This window comes from Sminthopsis crassicaudata, chromosome 1 (assembly GCF_048593235.1).
Source record: "Sminthopsis crassicaudata isolate SCR6 chromosome 1, ASM4859323v1, whole genome shotgun sequence".
NCBI classification, from domain to species: domain Eukaryota; kingdom Metazoa; phylum Chordata; class Mammalia; order Dasyuromorphia; family Dasyuridae; genus Sminthopsis; species Sminthopsis crassicaudata.
The window spans coordinates 555,363,035-555,383,221 of record NC_133617.1 but is presented as its reverse complement, the minus strand read 5'-3'; the positions used below and the strand labels follow the sequence as shown (position 1 = coordinate 555,383,221).

The 20,187-nt window shown below is 33.3% G+C and overlaps 1 protein-coding gene across 4 annotated transcripts in view; it reads left to right on the top strand.

Moving 5' to 3' along the window:
- The first annotated feature begins 274 nt into the window (after positions 1–274).
- Positions 275–20,187, top strand: part of FAM81B (family with sequence similarity 81 member B) — an 85,017-nt gene continuing 65,104 nt past the window's right edge. The window contains exons 1-2 of one of the 4 annotated variants that reach the window (XM_074282063.1): positions 275–328; positions 14,026–14,090. In XM_074282063.1, coding sequence (XP_074138164.1) covers positions 308–328; positions 14,026–14,090 — 86 coding nt within the window. In that variant the 5' untranslated portion in view covers positions 275–307. Of the gene's footprint in view, positions 329–5,409; positions 5,516–13,564; positions 13,759–14,025; positions 14,091–20,187 lie in introns of those variants that run through there. The other 3 variants (XM_074282064.1, XM_074282065.1, XM_074282062.1) reach the window with 3 other exon arrangements.

The following is a 20,187-nucleotide window of genomic DNA, read 5'->3' as shown; positions in this document are numbered from 1 at the left end:
TTCCCCATGTTTCTTTTTTTCCTCAAATTTTAGGTGATTGAAAGGAATGAAGATTACTCAAATTTATAATATTGATCACTTCAATTGGTTCAGTTTATTCATTTGCTGCGACTACTTATTAGCAAAAGTCAGGATGAGGTCTGGGAGTTGAGAGCAGAAAACAAGAGCCAAGGGAATGAAATATGCATTCACCATAGCCGTTTGTTTATAATTAGGAATCCAAATAGAAGCTGTTTGTTAGGAGATTGTAGTTAGGTTTCATAGTAGAGTATCAGAAATCAAAGAGTAAGGGCAAGAAGGAGGAAGAATGGTGAAGGAAAAACAGAAGGTAAGGAATTGGTGCACATTACTAATTAGGACCTAAGGGGAGGCTGAATACCAAGAATTCTGAGAAAAGAGATGCTTGTTTGTGTTAAGAGTTTGGGAGAGGTACTGGTAATAATTAAGAAATTGGGGAAAGAGGTGGTTTTGAAAAAGGAGATTTATCACAATAGTGGAGAAGGATACTTATATAGGCATGTGTAGGTAAAACTTGTGAGAAAGACAGATAGAGACAGATAGGGACAGAGACAGACAGAAAGACAAAAAATCAGAGGGGGGGAGAAGAAAGGGGAGAAGGAAAGAGAAAGAGGGAAAGGGAAAGTAAGAGAGAGAGGGAAAGGAAAAGGGAAAGAGAGGGGGAGCCGAAGAGGGGAGAGGGAAAAGGAGAGAGAAAGGGAGAAGAAGAGGGAAAGACTGAAAAACCAACCAGGTTTGCCTTTCAGAATGATGAAGTAGGCAGAAGCCAATATAGAGTTATAGGAAGAAAACCAGGAAGGGCTTTATTGTCCCCCCAAAATACTTCCTCCAGAGTGTGCAATTTATTTGAGTTTATTTGGATTAGGACATTAACTCTTTTTGAATTTAAATACTATGGAAAAGGGCACTATCTTCCATACTTTTTGGTGAGATCCTTTTTTATAGCTGGCTAAAATTACTACATACAGAGAATGGGCAATGTTATAAATGATTTTTTTATAAAAGATCTCTCTAATTGCTCTAGTGGAGAGCAAGGTAGAACAGGGGACAGAGAAACACCAAATACAAATTAGCCCAAGCTCCTTACAGAGTTAGAGACTTCCCTCCCAATCAAGGTTTAACCAAATGGTCTTAGAACTAGTCCATCTTTACCTGGTGAATTTCTACTCATCTTTAGAGCATAAATCAAGTGCTGCTTTTATATGAAGCCTATGATGACTTCCCTAGTTATTCTGATTTGTAGTGCTAGTGATCTTTTTTTGTTATAGTTACTCATGTTTTTGTCTTACCTCCCTACTAAACAGTAAGCACCATGAGGTCAGGGATAATGTCTTTTCCTTATCATAATCATCGACATCTATACCAAATTTTAATTTTGAAAAGCACTTTACATATCTTTCACACAAGCCCTCTACATATAGATGTTTAATATTGTTCTTTGTTCTTGAAGAGGGCCATAACATCAGGGAGGTGATGTCATGAAATGCATTTGGATGTAAGTGAGGAAGGGCTGTGTAAGGTCAGCTGCTTCACTTTCCCTCCAGAGCCATCTGGGTCCTGTGGTAAGATAGAAATCAGAATTGCTGGAGATGGCTCTGGATGCCCTGGGAGCAAATGCTTAAAAAATGTTTACTGAATAAATGACTAAACAAATGAAAAATAGTAGGGAATGGTGCAAAACAGTATAATGAAAAGTGCTGTGACTAATGACTCAGAAGTTCCTGAGCTCTATATCAGTTTGACCTGTAAATCATTAGCCTGAGCCTCAGTTTCCTCATCTACAAAATGGGAATAATAATTATAGCATCTAATTCAGAGAGTTATTGTGAGGAGCAAGTGAAATAGTTAATATAAATTGTTTTGTGCATCTTTACATAACAACCAAATATCAGTTGTTATTATATTATTATTATAACTATTTCATAAGGAAAATGCATGATTAAATCACTGTCACATTTTACTTTTTCCCCAGATCTTGACAGCAAAACAAAAGGAAAAAAAGAGACCCATATATTTGCATTGTAACAAACATAGCACTTTTAAATTTACAACGTCCTTTTGACTTATATGAAATTGAACAACAAAATCAGCAGAAAACAATGTTACATGCAATGTATTGTATCTAAATAATATGCAAATTGTATTAATAGCACTAAAAATGTAAAACGAGGTTAATAATTTTTATGCTTCAACAAATAGCAAATAATTATACCAATAGCATGAAGTAAAAATAAAAACACTTGCTCATATTTGTCACTTCAACAATAGGATGAAGCAATTAACAGAATTAGGAAAAACAATTTGCATAAACAATATTTTCACGATAGTAGCCGATCTAATAGAGGAGGAAAGATTGTCCCAATAAGGCTACCCCAAATCAAAATTGAAAATGAAACTAGAAAAAGCAGGTCTTTCCTGAAATCAAAACTGCAAATAAGTGGATTCCCATAAAATGTTTTTTAAAGAAATATAATCAGAAATATAAAAGAAAAAAAATTCATTCAGAAGAGACTGGACTAATAGCCTGCTCAAAGAAAAGACAAAAAATAAAATAATATTATCTAACAAAGGAGATAAAGTGAGAAAAGACAAGGTAAAAATTTAAGTAAGAATTAAAATATCAAATAAAAATGACAGTAAATAAGCATGTGAAACAAAGTTACAAGAATAGTAAATGAAACAAAATTTCATTCAACTTGGCCTTGGAAGCAGCTCAAAATAATTCCATCAACAAAACCTCACATACAGGAGAAAAATAAAATAACCTTGTCAAAAAGAATATCAAAAACAAATTTATCCCAGAGATAGAAGAAAAACAGTTCCAAGAATGAGGTACCCAAGTGTTACACAAAGTGAACATCCTAAGAGTAGAATGAGGCAACTAGTTTATAGAAATACACAACTGGTTGGAGTCAAAGTCACAGAAAAGCTGCTTGACCTCAGCTGCTGCAGCATCAATTTCTCTTTAAAAATATTATTTGTTTGTATATTTCTTTCTTGGTTTGTTAGTTTTTAACTTTTTTAACAATTTGAGTCCCAAATTCTCTCTATCCCTCCAGTCCTTCTTTCATTCATTGAGAAGAAAAATAATATGACATTCATTATGAATGTAAAAGCATGCAAAACTTATTTCCATATTAGCCATTGCAACACCAGTTTCTCAGACCTTACCTTGCATGAGACTTATTCTTCCATCAGTGTGTTTTTGTTTAGGGCAGGAGTTTTTAAGCTCCTTGAATTTGTTTTTAAAAATATTTTGAAATTGTTATTTCAATAGAATTTGTTTTCCTTTGTATTCTATGTATTCATTTGGAAACATTAAGATGAAGAGTCTATAGATTTTGCCAGACTACCAAAGACATTCATAACATGGAAAAAGTTAGAAATCCTCTTCTAGGAGTATTTTGTCAGTTGGCTCATTTTCTACATCTCTCTTGGAAACAAAGGGGTCAATTCTCTTACCCATCAACTCCCTCTGAGAGGGAATCATGAGTGTCTCTCAAAGAACCAAAGGGGTCTTCCTCAACCAATCTCAACCAATGGGATGCTCAGGGAGGACTAGCAACAAATAGCAAATAATTACCCCTCAGGTATGAAGGCTTATCAAGCCCTTTCTAGGGCTGCTCATCTACCTTTGGTCTTCACTTGTCATTCAACTCTCACTTGTCGCTCCAAGAAGCTGTAGCATGTGCAGCAGCCACACTCTGGTAAAAATCATTTTGGCAGAAGGATTATACCAGATAGAGAGTATCCAATGGGCTTCAAAACCATTAATGAGTTAGGGGAATATCTACCTCAAATACATGAAGACTTCCTCTCAAAGAATGGGCAAGTGAGAAATAATTTGTTCCAAATGCCATAAAGGTGGCTGAAGCAGATGCTATATGGAGTACTTAGAGCTTAGTCAAACATGGAAGAAACTAAGGATCATCCACAGTTAACCAAGTCATTGCCTTTATCTTGCCACTGGACTTCAATGACAATGATAAAAGCGGGGCTGACAACTTTGCACAATTCTGGATTTAGTTAAATCCAGTTTACAAATGAATCAAGACATCACCTTGTGATGTCAATAGTCCTCTTTGAAAATGATGAATAACATCATTTGCTGCCAAAATTAGCCTCAAGAGCCAGGATTTGTGACTATCTACTTTGCCTTATTTTTATATCAATTAGATTTACATTAGAACTGAATGTATTTCAGTCAGGGGAACAAAGCATGAGCAAGAGGTATAGGAAGGGAGAATAGGCTTCTCCCAGATGATTTTTCCATTCAGAAGGTAGAAGAGACAGAAATTGGATAGACCTGGCAGGTAATAGAGGGCTGCTCCCTGACCAAGGGCAGAGGAAAGAGAAAAGATTGGATGTGAGTGACATTTAGCAGTCCATTCCACTACTGCTTTCTTCTACTAAGAGATGGGATGGGTTCTTCCTCAGTTTCTAATTGTCATCTTCTATAGGAGCAATCCACAAGAATTTCAAAGTGCAAGAGATTCAGGATGAAAGAAAAATCCCATATCAGGACAAAGTCCCTCTAATTTGCTAATTCAGCCCACAATTTCACATGGCTGAGGAAGATGAAATCTTTTTTTTTTCCTTTCATCCCAGAGTCTCAATACCACGTTAAAATTCTACTGTTTCCTGTGACCTATAAGTAAAAATCCATTCAGTTATCCTAAGTATTTTCAGCATCAGATTCTCCAGCAGTTCTTCCAAACTTACAGACTTGAGGTTGCACATGAATGACTTCATTTGATTATTGACAGGGGATATGAAGAAAAACAATGGAAGATTCTGGCAGTTTCTAGATTCCATTGCTTTAATGAGCAAGAACCAACCTTTGACATCACGGAACCCTAACGAATTCATAATACCCAGAGTTTCACTTGGACACTCAGCTATTTGAAGCATGGTAAAGATGCAATGTCCACTGAAAGTCCAGTTTTAAAAGAACATCTCTTTATTACATCTGTTTGCTTTAACACACATTACGAGTCCAAGCATCATGAGTTCAGGTATCTGCTTCATTTTTTCTCTCGTTCTTATTTGTTAGCAGAGACATGAAATAATTATGAAATAAACCTAAAGATTTCTCATAATTGGGACAAAATGAAATAATCAATCATTATTCTTTTCCTGGTTTTTTTTTTCCTTAAAAAAATGACACTATCCTAAAGAATATTCCCAGGAAGTGTTCCAAGGAACCACCTGTAAATAATAAGCAATTTAACATATTCTAATTTTTAATAGATATGAAAAAAAATCCCCTCTACATTAGGAGCTGCTTTTTACCAGAGAATTTTACATGACTCTTAGAAACAGCACTCCAAGAAGAAAAATAAGAATAATTTCCCTTGCTTATTAAGTTCTTTATCTGATTCAGCATTCTGGTAACCTAGAGACTGAAGTAAACAAAAGTACCTCTGAGACAGCCAACTAAGAGACCTGTAAAATTGATGGCTCCCTATCCAATGCTGCCGGTGACACACACAAAAAAGCAAGTATTGCAGAGTCTTGATATTTGGGGGTAGAAAATTCAGCTTCCAGGTTTTTCAAAATGTTGTGTTGTATAGAGGGTTCCAAAACATACTAACCAAGGACTTAAATCCTCAAGTTTAAGTCTTTTATCTTGTAAAAGACACTGGTGGCTATACAAGGAAAAAAGCAGTTTTTTAAAATCAGTTTTTATTGATGTCTTTTTTTTTAATATCAGCCAAATTTTCCCCAGAATCTCTCTCTTTACTCCTCCCAGAGAATGACCCCATGTAACAAATAGTATTTTTAAAGAATAAAAAAGAAGAGAAAATTTAAAAACAATTTATCAAACTATGATAGAAGTCTGATATTATGTGCAATGTACAATATACACTAAAGGACCTCCTGCCTCTACAAAGGTTGGGATGAAAGTACTTCTGATATCTAAATAATTATTTGCTTATTAGAATGTATCAGAGACAGATAGTCGGTTAGAACTCATAAGTTCTAACAAGGAACTTAAGCGGTATTTTTTATTTTTGATCTATGATCTATGAAAAAGAAGAAAGAAATCAGAACAACTGATCAAAATATCACAGAGGTCTGAAAATATGTACAATGTACAACACTCATAGATCTCCTGTTTCTGCAAAGGATTGAGATGGGTTTTGTTAATTTTGTAAATTTGCAATATTTGTTTTTGTTGGGTTTTGGTGTGTGTATGTGCTCATTCTATATGTTTACATTCTTATAATAAATGTATATATTGTTTTTCTTTATTCTTCTTACTTCATCATTTTTATTTTATGTAATTTCCCATGATTATCTGTATCCATCACATTTGTCATGAAAAAAAATTTTGATTTAATGTTTTTTGGGTTGAGGTTCCCTCCACAATAGTATTTCTCAGGTGAGGAGGTCAAAAAACTAAGATCAGAAGAGAGGAGGAGGAGGATGGTTCATTCTTCTAGATGACATCTGAGAATTCCATTGCACAGCATACAGAACTACTAGAAAGGAAATTTCCTTCTCCAAAAGCAAATCAGGATGTGCTCTGCACCTTTGATTATTTGGGGTCCTGAGGACTTGCCCAGGGTCTCATTACCAGCAAGGATCAGAGTTTGGATTAGAATACAGGTCTTTCTGGCTTCAAAGCTAACTCTCTTATTGGAATAAGAGGTATTGGAATGCCTCTCTAATTGATTTTTAATGAAGGAAAAAAACTGCCCTCCCAGACTCTTCAACACCAGTATGTGGAAGAAGCTCGATAGATGTAGCAATTTTCTATTTTCCCAATCTATTTCCCATAGTTTTAAAAGTATGACAATAATTAATAGTATAATAACTAGCATTTATATAGTGTCTACTATGTTTTTTTAACATCAGTAAAAATTTTCTCCAGCATCCCTTCATTTATTCCTCCCAGAGAGTGACCTCATCTAATAAATAGATAAAAATTAAATAGATAAAAAATAAAATTTTTCAAGGACAAAAAAAAGAAGAAAGAAATCAGAACAACTGATCAAAATATCACAGAGGTCTGAAAATATGTACAATGTACAACACTCATAGATCTCCTGTTTCTGCAAAGGATTGAGATGGGTTTTGTTAAGCTCTTTTCAAATATTTTCTCATTTGAAGGAGTTATGCATATTCTCTCCTTAATAACCACAGCAACACCAGTGAAGTGATTTTTCTGTCAAAAGCCATTCAGGAAAAACATGGATGATGTGTTGATGGATATTAAAGGATAGATATACATTGTGGTCCAGCAGAAATAGCAAAGAAAAAAGCCAGAAGACCTGAATTTAAAATCAAGCTACTTTAACTCTTAGATCTCATAATGTATGAAATGAGTGTTTGACAGGACTTATACAGTTCCTGACAGTTCTAAATCTATGTATCTAAGAGACAAATAAGACCTGATCTATTCTTCTTTCACACTCACTGCTTATAGTATAAACTATGCACAGTCATGTAAAATAAGGTATAAAGGTTTCATCTAGATTCCCAAGCATGGGGCAGAGTAGGTACATAAGGAAACTACACAGATAGAAACAAAAGAAAACTATTTTAGTAGTAAACACTTAGCCAACAAGGCACTGTTACTCAGATCATTCATCAGTCATGGAAATAGCCTCTTAATATATAAAGTTTCCTTTTCATGGTATTAGAAAGTATTTCTCCTCCAATAAACAAGGCAGTACAATATATAGTGAGTACCAGACCTAGATTCAGGAAAACAGCTTCCTGAGTTCAAATCTGGCCTTAAACACATACTAGTATGTAATCCTGGGCAAGCCACTTAACTGTGTCTGCCTCAGTTTCCTTATCTGGAAAATTTCCTAATCTGGAGAAGGAAATAGTAAACCACTCCAGTATCTTTGTCAAGAAAACCCTAAAGGGGGTCACAAAGAATCAGAAGAAGCTGAAAATGAATGAAATCCTGAATTGGACTTTTGTTCTACATTTGGTTGAAGTCCAGCTGCACAACAGCCACATATTTAGACACAATTAATCTGCATGAATGGCAGCAGCAAATTTTGTCAGGTAGAAAAATCAACCAGTTAAAATAGGGATTGAATCAAAATGTTCTCTGCTCTTGAGCAATTATATAGTTCTACAATGTCTTCAACATGGCTGTTTCCAGCAGTGATGCAGATTTTAGGTAATCAGAGCCTGTCCATCCTGTTTCATATATATGTGTGCATATATGTATGTGTGTGCATTCACACATACACACACATACACATTTACCACAGAGAATTTACCCAAAATGCTGGAAAATTTCTCCTAATGATGAGGTATAACCAAAATAAAATTAGGATTAATTGAGGTCTAGTGGAAGGTTTGGGTTACAGGGAGTCAAATGGAGCTCCCCTGTAACCCCTTTGGATTCAGCGCAAGGATACAAAGTTAAATGCAGTCTAGTGGCAGCACAGAGTCCCATGTAAAGGAATTTACAGGCCCAAAAACCTAGATTGATAAAAAGAGGTTTATTGTAGGGTTTGGAAGTAAGATTAAAGTCTGGTTAGTAAAAGGTATTAGATAGAGGAAGAAATACACCAAAAGTGGAGGACAGAGAGTCTGTGATGCAAAGCATGGTGCTTGCATGTTTCAACTCTCTGCCAAGAGATGATTCCAGCTTGACTCTTTTATTTGCTTGAAGGGGCCTAGGGTGGAGTTCCAGGTTGATTCCTCGAGGGCCAGAACCCACCAGGTGAAGGTTGGGCAACCTGAGCAGATAGTGGGGGCTGAAAACCCAAGCCAACTCAGATCCAGTGGGGGCTGGGTACAGCCCAAATTGGCTCAGATCCGGATCTCTCCCCTTGGAATATAAAAGGGTGGTTTTGTCCAGATCTTGTAAATCAAAGATCAGTCCCAAAGGAAGTTGGAGATCAGAAAAGGAATCTTAAAGGGGGCTATGCCCGCATTACTAACATTGCAAAGAAAACAGCAGAGATCTCAATTTCTGTGTCTGTTATCAATCCATCATTTTATAAATCATAAATTTCTTAGATGATATCCTTTTTAAACTCCTTTATAATTAACCTATGATTAGCAGGTAAATATAAATTTTTAAAAATATTTTTCAATTCAGATAAAAAATAACATTCTTTTTTTTATTTTGAATTTCAGATTCTCTCTTCATCCCTCTTTGCTACCACAAAAATGTGATAAATATTTTTGTATATATGTGTGTGTGTCCTTTTCCTTTAAAAAAAAATCTGTTTAGAATACAGACTTAGATATTGCTGAAATAAAAAGCATGCAGAATTTTGTAGCCCTTTGGGCATAGTTCCATATTGCTATCCAGAATGGTTGAATCTGTTCATAACTATACCAACAGTATATTAGTGTGTCAAGTTTTCCATATCCTCTCCAACATTTGTCATTTTCCTTTTTTGTCATGTAAAGCAATATGATAGGTATGAAGTGGTGGCTCTGAGTAGTTTTAATTTGCATTTCTCTAATCAATGGGATTTAGAGCATTTTTTACATGTCTATAGATAGGTTTGATTTCTTCTTTTGAAAACTGCTTTCTCATATCATTTGGCCATTTAACAACTAGGGAATGATTTGTATTCTTATAAATATGACTTAAATTTGAGAAATAGGGCCTTTATCAGAGAAATTTGTTAATGATATCCTATAGTTTGATTAAATTGTAAAGTGAGAGAAGAGAAAGATGGAAACAAGCATTTATTAAATAGTTATAGTAGTACACTGTGCTAAGCATTTCATAAATATATCATTTGATTATTCACAACAATCCTTGCAAATAGGTGCTATTATTTTTCCATTATAATTGAGAAACCAAGGCAAATGGATGTTAAATAATTTATTCAGGATCTGTAGTAAATATCTAAGATTAAACCTGAACACAAGTCCTTCTGGCTTTAGAGCCAGCAATCTATTTATTATGCCACCTAAGAAAATAAAAAATAGACTGGGACTGTATTGTTAAAGGCTTTAAAAGACAAACAGAGTACACATTTGATCCTAGAGACAATTGGACCCAGTAAAGTTTATCAAGTAGGAGAGTGACAGAGTTTTATCTGCACTTAAGAAAAATAATTTTGCTGATCATAAGACAGGGAGACCAGTTTGGAGGCCATTGCAGATTACTTACAATGCAGGCAAGAGGTTTATAATAATTCATGTTAAGATAGTGGCTATATGACTAGAGGGAAGGTAAGTACAAAAGATGTTTAATGGTAGAAATAGCTAAATTTGGTTACAAGGAATGAAAAAGATAGAAGAGTTAAATAAAGACAATGACCTAAAAGAATGGAAGAATGGGTGGTACCTTCTGTGGAAATAGGGAAATTAGAAGAGGAAAGAGATTAGAAGGAAAGATATTTAATTCCATTTTGGGCATTTTGAAATTAAAATATCCAGAACATCCAGTTTGACGTGTCCAAAATGTATATTAATTGAATATCCTTTTTTGTTTCTTTTTATTCTTCTAGCTTTATACAATTTTGATCTTTGCTCTAAAAATTGAGTTATTTCATTGTACAAAAATAACTGATTCAGGAATGACTCAGAATGACTCATTTCTTGTCTATTAAAATAAAATTGATTTTATTTTTATATCAGTAATGAATAATTTCTTGTCTTAAAATACAATTGATTTTATTTTTCTGGTGTTTTCTAGTATTTGCTATGTTAGGTGACTACTGATTCTTAAAGTATTCATGATATATTGACAAGTAGCTTCTGAATGGTTTGTTAAGTCTTTACCCTCACTCAATTTTCATTTGTAGTTATAGGTATGTAAAAAGAGTATTCATATCTATTTAATATGTAGCTAGTGTATATACTCTGGTAGATATTTCTGTGCATGTATATATATTTGTAGATACATTATATATATACACATATATTATATACATGCATATATATTAGAAAAGTATTTTTAAAATATATATTAAATTAGCCAAGGAATAACAAAAGTCTTTAGTTTGTATCCATTTCGAATGTTTTTCTTCTCTTGTGTATTTATTTTATTGATACATTTTTTTCTTTTCTTTCCCTTTTTATTTTTTATTTCTTTCTTTACATAAGTAAAAGCACTAAATTGTTTTCATTAGTATTTCTCTTATTAAGAGTGCTTCCTGACATTTTTTCATATGGTTAGTGATAGCTTACTTGTCTATTTATGACAAATATCTGCCCATATTATTTGATCACTTATTGTTGCATTTATTTATATTACCTATATTTTTAGATATCAAACTTTTTATCAGTGATATTGCTATAAAGATTTTTCATAACTAATTTTCTTCTAATTCTTTTTTATTTGTTTTATTAGCATTAAATTTCTGATTTTATGAGATTGAAATTGTTTCCTTTTTCTTCTATTATCACTTCTGTCCTTGTTTACTTAAAAATTTTAATTTTTACCATAATTGCAAAAGACAGCTCCTTCCATTCTCATCTAATTTTTTATCATATAACTTTTAATAGGAAAAGATCCTTTATAGTTATTTCATCTATACATTCATAGTGTATTGCCATATATAAAGCAAGGTTATGGTCTAACTAATTTCTGCCAGATTTTTTTCTAATTTTCCAGTAATTTCTGTTAAATAGAAAGTCCTTACCCCAAAAATTGGTGACCTTGAGTTTATCCTCCCACCCTTAATTCAAGCTTTGCCTGACACTAATGCTGATTAGATGCTTGGAGGATCCCTATATTTTCCTTTATAAAGAGCAGAAAATGGATTCTCATATTACTGGACTCTAAATCTATTATTCTACCTGGTTTCAAGTCCACAGAACAAGATGAACCATGCCAAGTATCTGCTGGTGTCCCCTTTATCCTGTCTCCTTTTATGTGTTTATTCCCCTTTTAGATTGTGTAAGTCTTTGAGGGCAACTATTGTGCTTTTTTAAAAAAATGTCTTTGTATCCCAGTGCATAGCCTAGTAACTTGCACATAGTAGGTACTTAATAAATGTTCATAGGATTATATTAGTGGGTACTTGATAAGTGCTTCTAGATGACTTCAATTAAGATTTATTATTTATTTTCCTCTCACAATCACCTGATAAAATAGGTAATGCTGGTATCATCATCCCTGTTTTAGGGATAAATAAAAGCAAAACATTAAAAAATTTTCACAGGGCCCATTTTTCCTGTTTTGCCTCGATTTTGAAGATTTCACTTGCATAAGAGGATGCTGAAGTGGAAAATCCCTCGGAAAATGCATATGTGTACCTGCCCTGCTCACCAACTTAAAGTCTTAGAGCATTACTGGGAGCAGTGAGGGATAATGGGACTTTTCCAGAGTCATATAATCAGTATATGTCAGAAGTAGGGATTGAATTTAGATTTTCTGAGATTCCAAATCCTTGCCTCTTTCTACACTGTCACATTACTTCTCTAATAGAAATTACACTAATCAAAGTTTTCTGTTCTAAATACAAAGAATGTGTGCTAGACACCAATTCTATTGAAATAGAATGCCATTCTTACTATGTATACCAGTACTTAAATAATCCAGTGATTTTTTAAATTAAAATTTAAATTAAAATTTCTCTTTCTTTTTTTCTCTGTCTCTTTGTCTCTGTCTCTCCCTCCCTTTCTTCTTCTTTTCTTCCCTCCCTCCTTTTCTTTCTTCCTATCTCTGTCTCTCTCTCTCCTCTCCTTTCTCCATATATACATATGTATACACGCACATGCACACATATGTATATATACATAATATGTAAACATATATCATAGGTATATAAAAATACATATTACACATACTTGATTTTTTCTCTTTTTATCTAAACCTGCGATTTCATTGGTAAGGGAAAGTTGAAATGTGCAAAATCCATCCATGAATGCAGACTGGCACTAGTCTCTGATATAATCTTAGAGAATAGATCCAGGCATGCAGTTGTCAGGTAACTTGTGCAGTGTCTTACAGCTAAGGTACCAGAAACAAAACTGGAACTATATCTCCCTGAATTTAAGGATAGTGCTATATTCATTCTATAATTCTACCTCTTTCCTCATAAAAGTACTTTTTAAGTTTGAGAGTAAACACATTATCATTACCAAATGATTTTCTCAGATCCTCTAATATAATATCATTTCATTGCATTTCATGTTGTTTTTCCAATCTTTGTATGACCAGTTATCTTCAATTATTGTAATTTATAGACAGAGTTGTTGAGAATACCTATATTTTGTATTGGGTACAATAATCTGTCATTCAAACTTCCTTGGAACAAAAATATTTGGCTAATTTTTTTTCAACTTTAGTCAACATGCCAGAAATAACTTATTATGTGATCAGTTATTCTAAAGTAATTGTTTTGATTTATGCTGTCTGAAATATTTTTGTTTAAGGACTTTTTTATGAGTCTTGCTCACTTAAAAATTAATAAATGCTTCCAGAGACACTGCCATTTCTCCTGCAAAAAAAGTGAAGAACTACATTTTTAAACAAATTGAATTAGCATTAGCTGAGTGGCTATGGTGTAATAGTCAACAGGAAAATGTTTAATAATGGTGAAAATTTTTAATGTGTATAGTTGGGTTTCAAATTTAGGCAATTCATTAAGATGTATAAAGGGTATTTTATGAATGATAAATATCACAATTATTGCACACTATTGACCAATGTCTTTCTAAATTTGGCTTTTGATTTCTATCATTAGCAATATGAATAAGCCAAGAAGATTGAATGAATTTCCCTGAAATATGAGGCAAGCTTCTCAGCTGAGATATTGGGAGGGATTTGAGGAGAGAAGAAAAGCTACTATGGTGAGCAGGATAATGAGTCAATTAGGGAGGTATGAAAGAATTGCCTGAACAATAAAGTTCCAGTTGAAATTATATAACATAAATTTGTAGAAAATCCAGTCAGCACTCCAAGGCAATCACTCTATCCACTGTTGCATACTGCATCTCCAAGATACTCAATCATATTTAAAATAATTTTGGCAGAAAGCATTAGATATCTACTGTCTGAAATTCAAATGTTTGTAAAACTGGTAATAATATCTTAAAAATTTGTTACCTTTGTTTTAGGTAAGATTTCCTCCAGCCAGAATGTCAACTGAGAATTCCACAGATCTAGTTCAATATGCTCCCAAGTAAGTCTATACTTTAAATAGTTAAAGTTAAAATTATTTATTCTATTTTTTTTTTACTGAGAACAATTAGGGTTAAGTGACTTGCCCAAGGTCACACAATCAGGAAGTGTTAAGTGTCTGAGGTCACATTTAAACTCAGGCCCTTCTGACTTCAGGGCTACTGCTCTATCCACTATACCATCTAACTGCCCCTACTCTATTGTTTAAATCTCTGGTCATAGACTCAAGCGTCTACAAGAAATCAGAGAGATCATATTAGTCCATACCTTTGTCAACTTTCTCAGATCTTTCAGTTCTCCAGAGAAAGCAAATTTTATAAAGAGAGCCTAGGTGAATTTTTCTATGACTATAAATTATATGGGTAAAATTCAGAAAACTGGATATAGCAAGCTATGAATTTTACAATTGTTGTAACCCTTTATAACCCTTTATAATGAAATTGTTGTAACCCTTTATAATGAAAACAGAGCGGGGGTGGGGGAAGAGTTAAGGAGAGATGTATAATATCATAAGAAAAATTTATGTTATTCCTTTGTTCAACTTTTTAAAAACTGGGTCCCATCTAAAATATACTTGCAAATGAATAATTACTAATGGTCTTTAATATGACCAAATCATAGACATAGGCTGAAAAGCATTAATGACTTTGCCTCAGGTCCTTACTTTTGACCTTCTCAAAAATAATTAGGACTATTGAAATGAAGCTTTCCCTATATCAATTTTTGCCAAAGCATTCTGCAGTGCAATAAAATATTCTACTACCACATACATCTCCCAAAGATCATACTTAAATGTCTTTTCTCTTACCCCATTACTTCCCTGGGATGGGACACATACACACAATGAACACTATGTTTATTTTTAAAAGAATGCATATTTCTTGCTTCTCCTATTCAGTTCTCTCCAAATATATGTTTATCTCAATTCATTTAATAACATATTCTTTATTTTTTATTATTGATGATTTTGGATTGGTCATGTCCTGATAATAGAGTATTGAAGTCTCCTATTTTATTCCATTTTTGTCTCTTTCTTTTTATATTACTGCTAAGCTTTATATCACACATTTAACTAGCTATTGTATTGTTTTACACATAAAATAAGAATTGTTACATATATTTTTTTCTTTCATTATATGATATCTTTATCTGTTTCTTTCAAGATTTCTAGTATGAATTCTATTTATTACATACTAGCACTGCCTTCCTGTTCACCTGGAATATTTTAGACAGATCTTTCAATTTAAACCTAGGAACTTTTTTCATTATTTTTTTTCTATAACTAGTAGATTGATAAGAGTTTGACTCTGGATTCATTCTGCTCTTATTATTTTAATGGGAGAATTAAAACATGTAAAATAGTATTAGAACAATATAAAACTTCAAAATTACAAAGGAAAGAAGCCAAATTTGGATAAACAGAAAAAAAAACTGGATAAAAACTATATCATTTCTATGGGGACAGAAATTATTTTATTAATCATTATATATGCCTTATAAGGCTACATATTGTGCCTTGAACATTTTTAGGAATTATATAAGTATTTATTAAATTTATTTAAAAACCTGTGGTGAACAAGGATAAGGATCAATTCTAATAAAAACTAAGTGTATTTGGTTAAAATCTAATGATTGCCTATAGACTAAAAAATGAAAAAGGAATAAAATCATTGGGAGACACTCACTTGGTTGTATTTCTTTGTATTAGATAGGAGGAGAACTAAGATAGTTCTTATCACAAAAATATAATGAGAATAAAAATCAAGGAAAAGAGGATAAAAGGCAATAAGGAAGAGGATTGAGGAAAAAAAAAAAAAAAAAAAAAAAAAAAAAAAAAAAAAAAAACATGAGATTTGGCAATTAAGAGATTACTGGTAACTTTCCAGAGAGCAGTTTCAGGTGAATAAGATAGGAAATCAGATTAGAAAATTAAGAACAGAGTGAGAGGAAAGAAAGTGGAGTTAGACAGCTTTTTCAAAGAGTTTAGTCAACAAAGGAAGGAAAGATATAAGTTGAAAGTTAATGAGAATAGATGGATCAAGTGAGGGTTTTGGGGGGGAATGGGGGAGACCTGGCATATTTTTAGGTAGTAGATAAGTAGCCAGTATACAGGAAGAGACTGAAGATAAGTGATAGAATGGGGATAAAAGAAAGATCAATAAATAGAATGGAACCTGAGGATGCAGGTGGAAGTTTGCCTAGGAATGGTGAGGGGCTACCTCTTCATGTGAGATAAGAGAAAAGAAGTAACCATAGCAAAATATAAGTAAATGATATGAGATGAGGAGGCTAAAAAACAGCTCTCGAGGGATAGCCTGAAATGTTCTAGTGAAATATGAGGCAAGCTTCTCAACTGAGATATTGGGAGGGATTTGAGGAGAGAAGAAAAGCTACTATGGTGAGCAGGATAATGAGTCAATTAGGAAGGTATGAAAGAATTGCCTGAACAATAAAGTTCCAGTTGAAATTATATAACATAAATTTGTAGAAAATCCAGTCAGCACTCCAAGGCAATCACTCTACCCACTGCTGCATACTGCATCTCCAAGATACTCAATCATATGTAAAATAATTTTGTTGGAAGGGATACAGAATTCTTATGGAATATTAGAAATCAGTTCTAAGTCCAAGGGCCTAGGCCTCCTAATTCCTCTCCTTCAGGGACTTCTCTGCTCTATATTTACCTGAGTTCAATTTAGGGAGATCTTGGCCTGTTATAAGAGGGATAGGTATTAGGTGCCTTTGTTTCATATTCTTTGATCCATTACACCTCCACTCAAATACTCCAGTGACAAATTATTTAAAACTTGACTTTTTGGCTCATGCTTAGGCCTCCCCTATATGAATCAGGGTATAGAGCTACTATTTATTTCCTCTATAAAAGTAATGTTAAAATACCCAAAAAAAAACTTCTTACAAGTGCCCACTAACAGAATAACTTAAAATATGATTATTTAACTTAAACTATAATTACTTTTATAATCTCTCCCGGAAGCTAAAACTTAAAATCTAACCACTATGCAAAGCAGTTTCTGAGAACACATTTCACCTTGGCTCTGTACTATTCAAACAACTACCAGTCATCTTTCTCAATGAAGTAATTCATATTTTCCTTTAGTTAGCTGAACTCAAAACCTCTCTGGACTCTTGAACTCACCAGGTCACTTCCAAGTCTGGATATATCTATTATGTGGTTGATGCTTGGTTGTACACTCTGGGAAAGAAATCTAAAACAGAAAAAAATGGCCAGGGGCAAAGATGTAAGTTTACTTAGTGAGAGTGCTTGACAAGATTCTTTGTTAGAGAAAAGTTAACCTATCTTCTATTCATTATTAAAAGTCTCAGAGTTACAAGATGCCAAGAGGTTGGCTACAGGATTTATAAGGTCCCCTTTGGCTCAAACATTTTATGATCTATGAAAATTTATTTTCCCTTGAGATATAGGAGTTTTAGCTCTGAAGATCCTTAATTTGATTTAAAACTTTGTAAATTCACCTTAAGGTGAATATACTCTCTATGTGTTGGTTCTGCTTCTTATTCTAAGTTTCCAAAGGGAAAAAAGGAGAAATAATGAAGTGATTTCTCTTGGCAGCCCTATAGGCAGAATTGTAGCCAATATATATTTCAGTAATTCTCATAGGAGAATATTTGGGGAGGTAAAGGCCCTCTGGCTGACTATCAGTGCTTTATATTTAAAGTCTGTGCACATAAAAGTTTCAGTAAGTCAAATGAGTAAAATGATAAATGATTTATTATTTCTTCTTTGAGTATAATAAGGCATCTAGGCCGGAAAGGAATTGTTTTCAAGGATTTTTTTAGTATGATGGCAGTCATTTTATTAAACAGTGATACATTACTTTTGCTACTATATTATGAAGACTGATATTTCATGATCCTTAGTTTAGTAATATTTGGATATATCAGAAGGTAGATCAAAAATGAGAGCATAATATTGTTTGGGGATAGCTCAAATGGGTCCTCTAGTAGTGTTATGCCATAGAGTGCTTGTGGCATTTTTAACTAGATACAGCGATCATAGTCAAATTCCACCTCAGACTTTTACTGTGTGACCTTGAGCAAGAAACTTACCTCTTTGAGGATTATTTTTCTCACCTGTCAACTAGGGAGAACAGTAGTTGGAACATTTATTTTCAGGGTTATTTGGTGAGTCAAGTGAGAGAATGAAAACTTTTAAAGTACTTTGTAAACCTTAAAGAACCATGTAATTATCAGATTATATGATTCTCATCTCCAGACTAATTTCAAGAGTCATATAAAAAGACCTGAAATAAAGGAAATGAATTAGCAAAAGAGCAAACTTGTTTGGGATGTGTGTGTATATGCATCTCTGTGTCTGTGTGATTCCTTCTTGGTTCATTTTACTGAACCAGAAAATGATAGCCCTGATAATCCTCTTATTTTTAATATTACCTTTAATATTTCAGGATCACTAAGTGAAATCTCTGAGAGATTATGAAATGGCTTCAAGGTCATCCCTATAAGAAGTAAAAATGGTACTTTTATTAAGCAGTACCTCTAGGGACTGGAAAAGATGAAATAATTTTCCTGGGACAAGAGGGACCTTGAGTCCTTTTTCTGGATGATCATTACAATGCCTCTGAGTAAACCTGGGATCCTATAGGCCATACTTCATCCCATCTCTTCTTTTCTTTTCCCTTTCCACCCCCCCCCCAAGTTTGGCTTGTACATAAAATCTGAGTTTGACTTATTTTCATTTGCATTTATCTGATTTGCCTCCAGTTTCCTCACCTTCAGAATCATATATGGAATCTACAGAACAACCCCATAAGCCTTTCCCTCCACATCCACTTCCTCTCGTCTTCCCAAATTGTGATAGTGAGAATTATCTCACATTTATGCGTCATTTTAAAGTTTGCATAATATTTACATACAAGTGCTAGATGCTGTGGGAGATATAAAAATTAGTGACACATATTCCTACATGGAATGTTTTCATGATAGTTAACATAAGTCTCCTGAATTTATATTGATGTTTTCCTGTTCGGGTGAATGACAAAACCACAACTACATATCTATTGTACACATAGCAACACATACAAAGTTTTTCTTCTGTTTTTTCTTTGCCATATTTACAATGTGGTATTGACCAAAATCATATCTCTGTCTACCCAAAAACCAATATGTTTTTGAATTCTTCAAAATAGATTTGTTTGTTCACAAGAATAGAGCAGAAAAAAAAAGTGAGATGTTATATATACACTTACATTTGCTAACTAAAGCACAATTGGAGTAAGTCATAAAAATCTAATAGAATTAGAGTCTCAGGTGAAGATTCCATCTTTAAAATATATTGTTGTTTTTTTTCATAGTTTTGAAATCTATGGAAGTACAAGTAAAAACATTTTCTCTGAAAAGATCTCTAAAATTCTTTCATCATGGGGTTAGTGATTTTTGTCCACATTAGACCAGTATATTACTTTTCCTCACCTTGACAGCTCAGAGTTTAGTGCCTTTTGATGACTTAAAAAAGGTGAATACCAAAAAAAAAAAAAAAAAGCAAGAAGATTGCATATGTCAGGAGAGAATCTCAAAGGATAAGAAGTGATCACATTCTGACACTTGAGAAAAACCATTTTGTTCTGCCACTTGGATGTATAGATAACTTGAATAATAATGTCAAGGGAATTCATTTATGGTCTTTTCAGGACTGAGAAAACTGCCTACAAAATTACTACAACAAATGAGTCAGTTGAGAAGCATTACTATGTGCTAGGTAATACTAAAACATTGGAACACGTGTGTAATGTGTAATTGAGCAAATAAATCAAATCACCCTTCCTTGCCCCAAGTAAGTAACAGTATGCCATGCTGACAAGTGCATCAAGGGAAAATAGATTTCAGTTCTTCACTGTGTGTGAACAAAGCCTGGGAACCTTCCTAATTTTCATAGGAAATCTGTTCCAATTGATTGAGGAACATTGTAATGCATTTTAATGCAAAGCTTCTTAATTTACTGAATATGGGTATCTTGAAATTATGATTTATTATCAGTAAATGCTTGATTTGCATACCTATTTATATACTTATGAATCTGGGGTTATGTAAAAGTTTCTTGG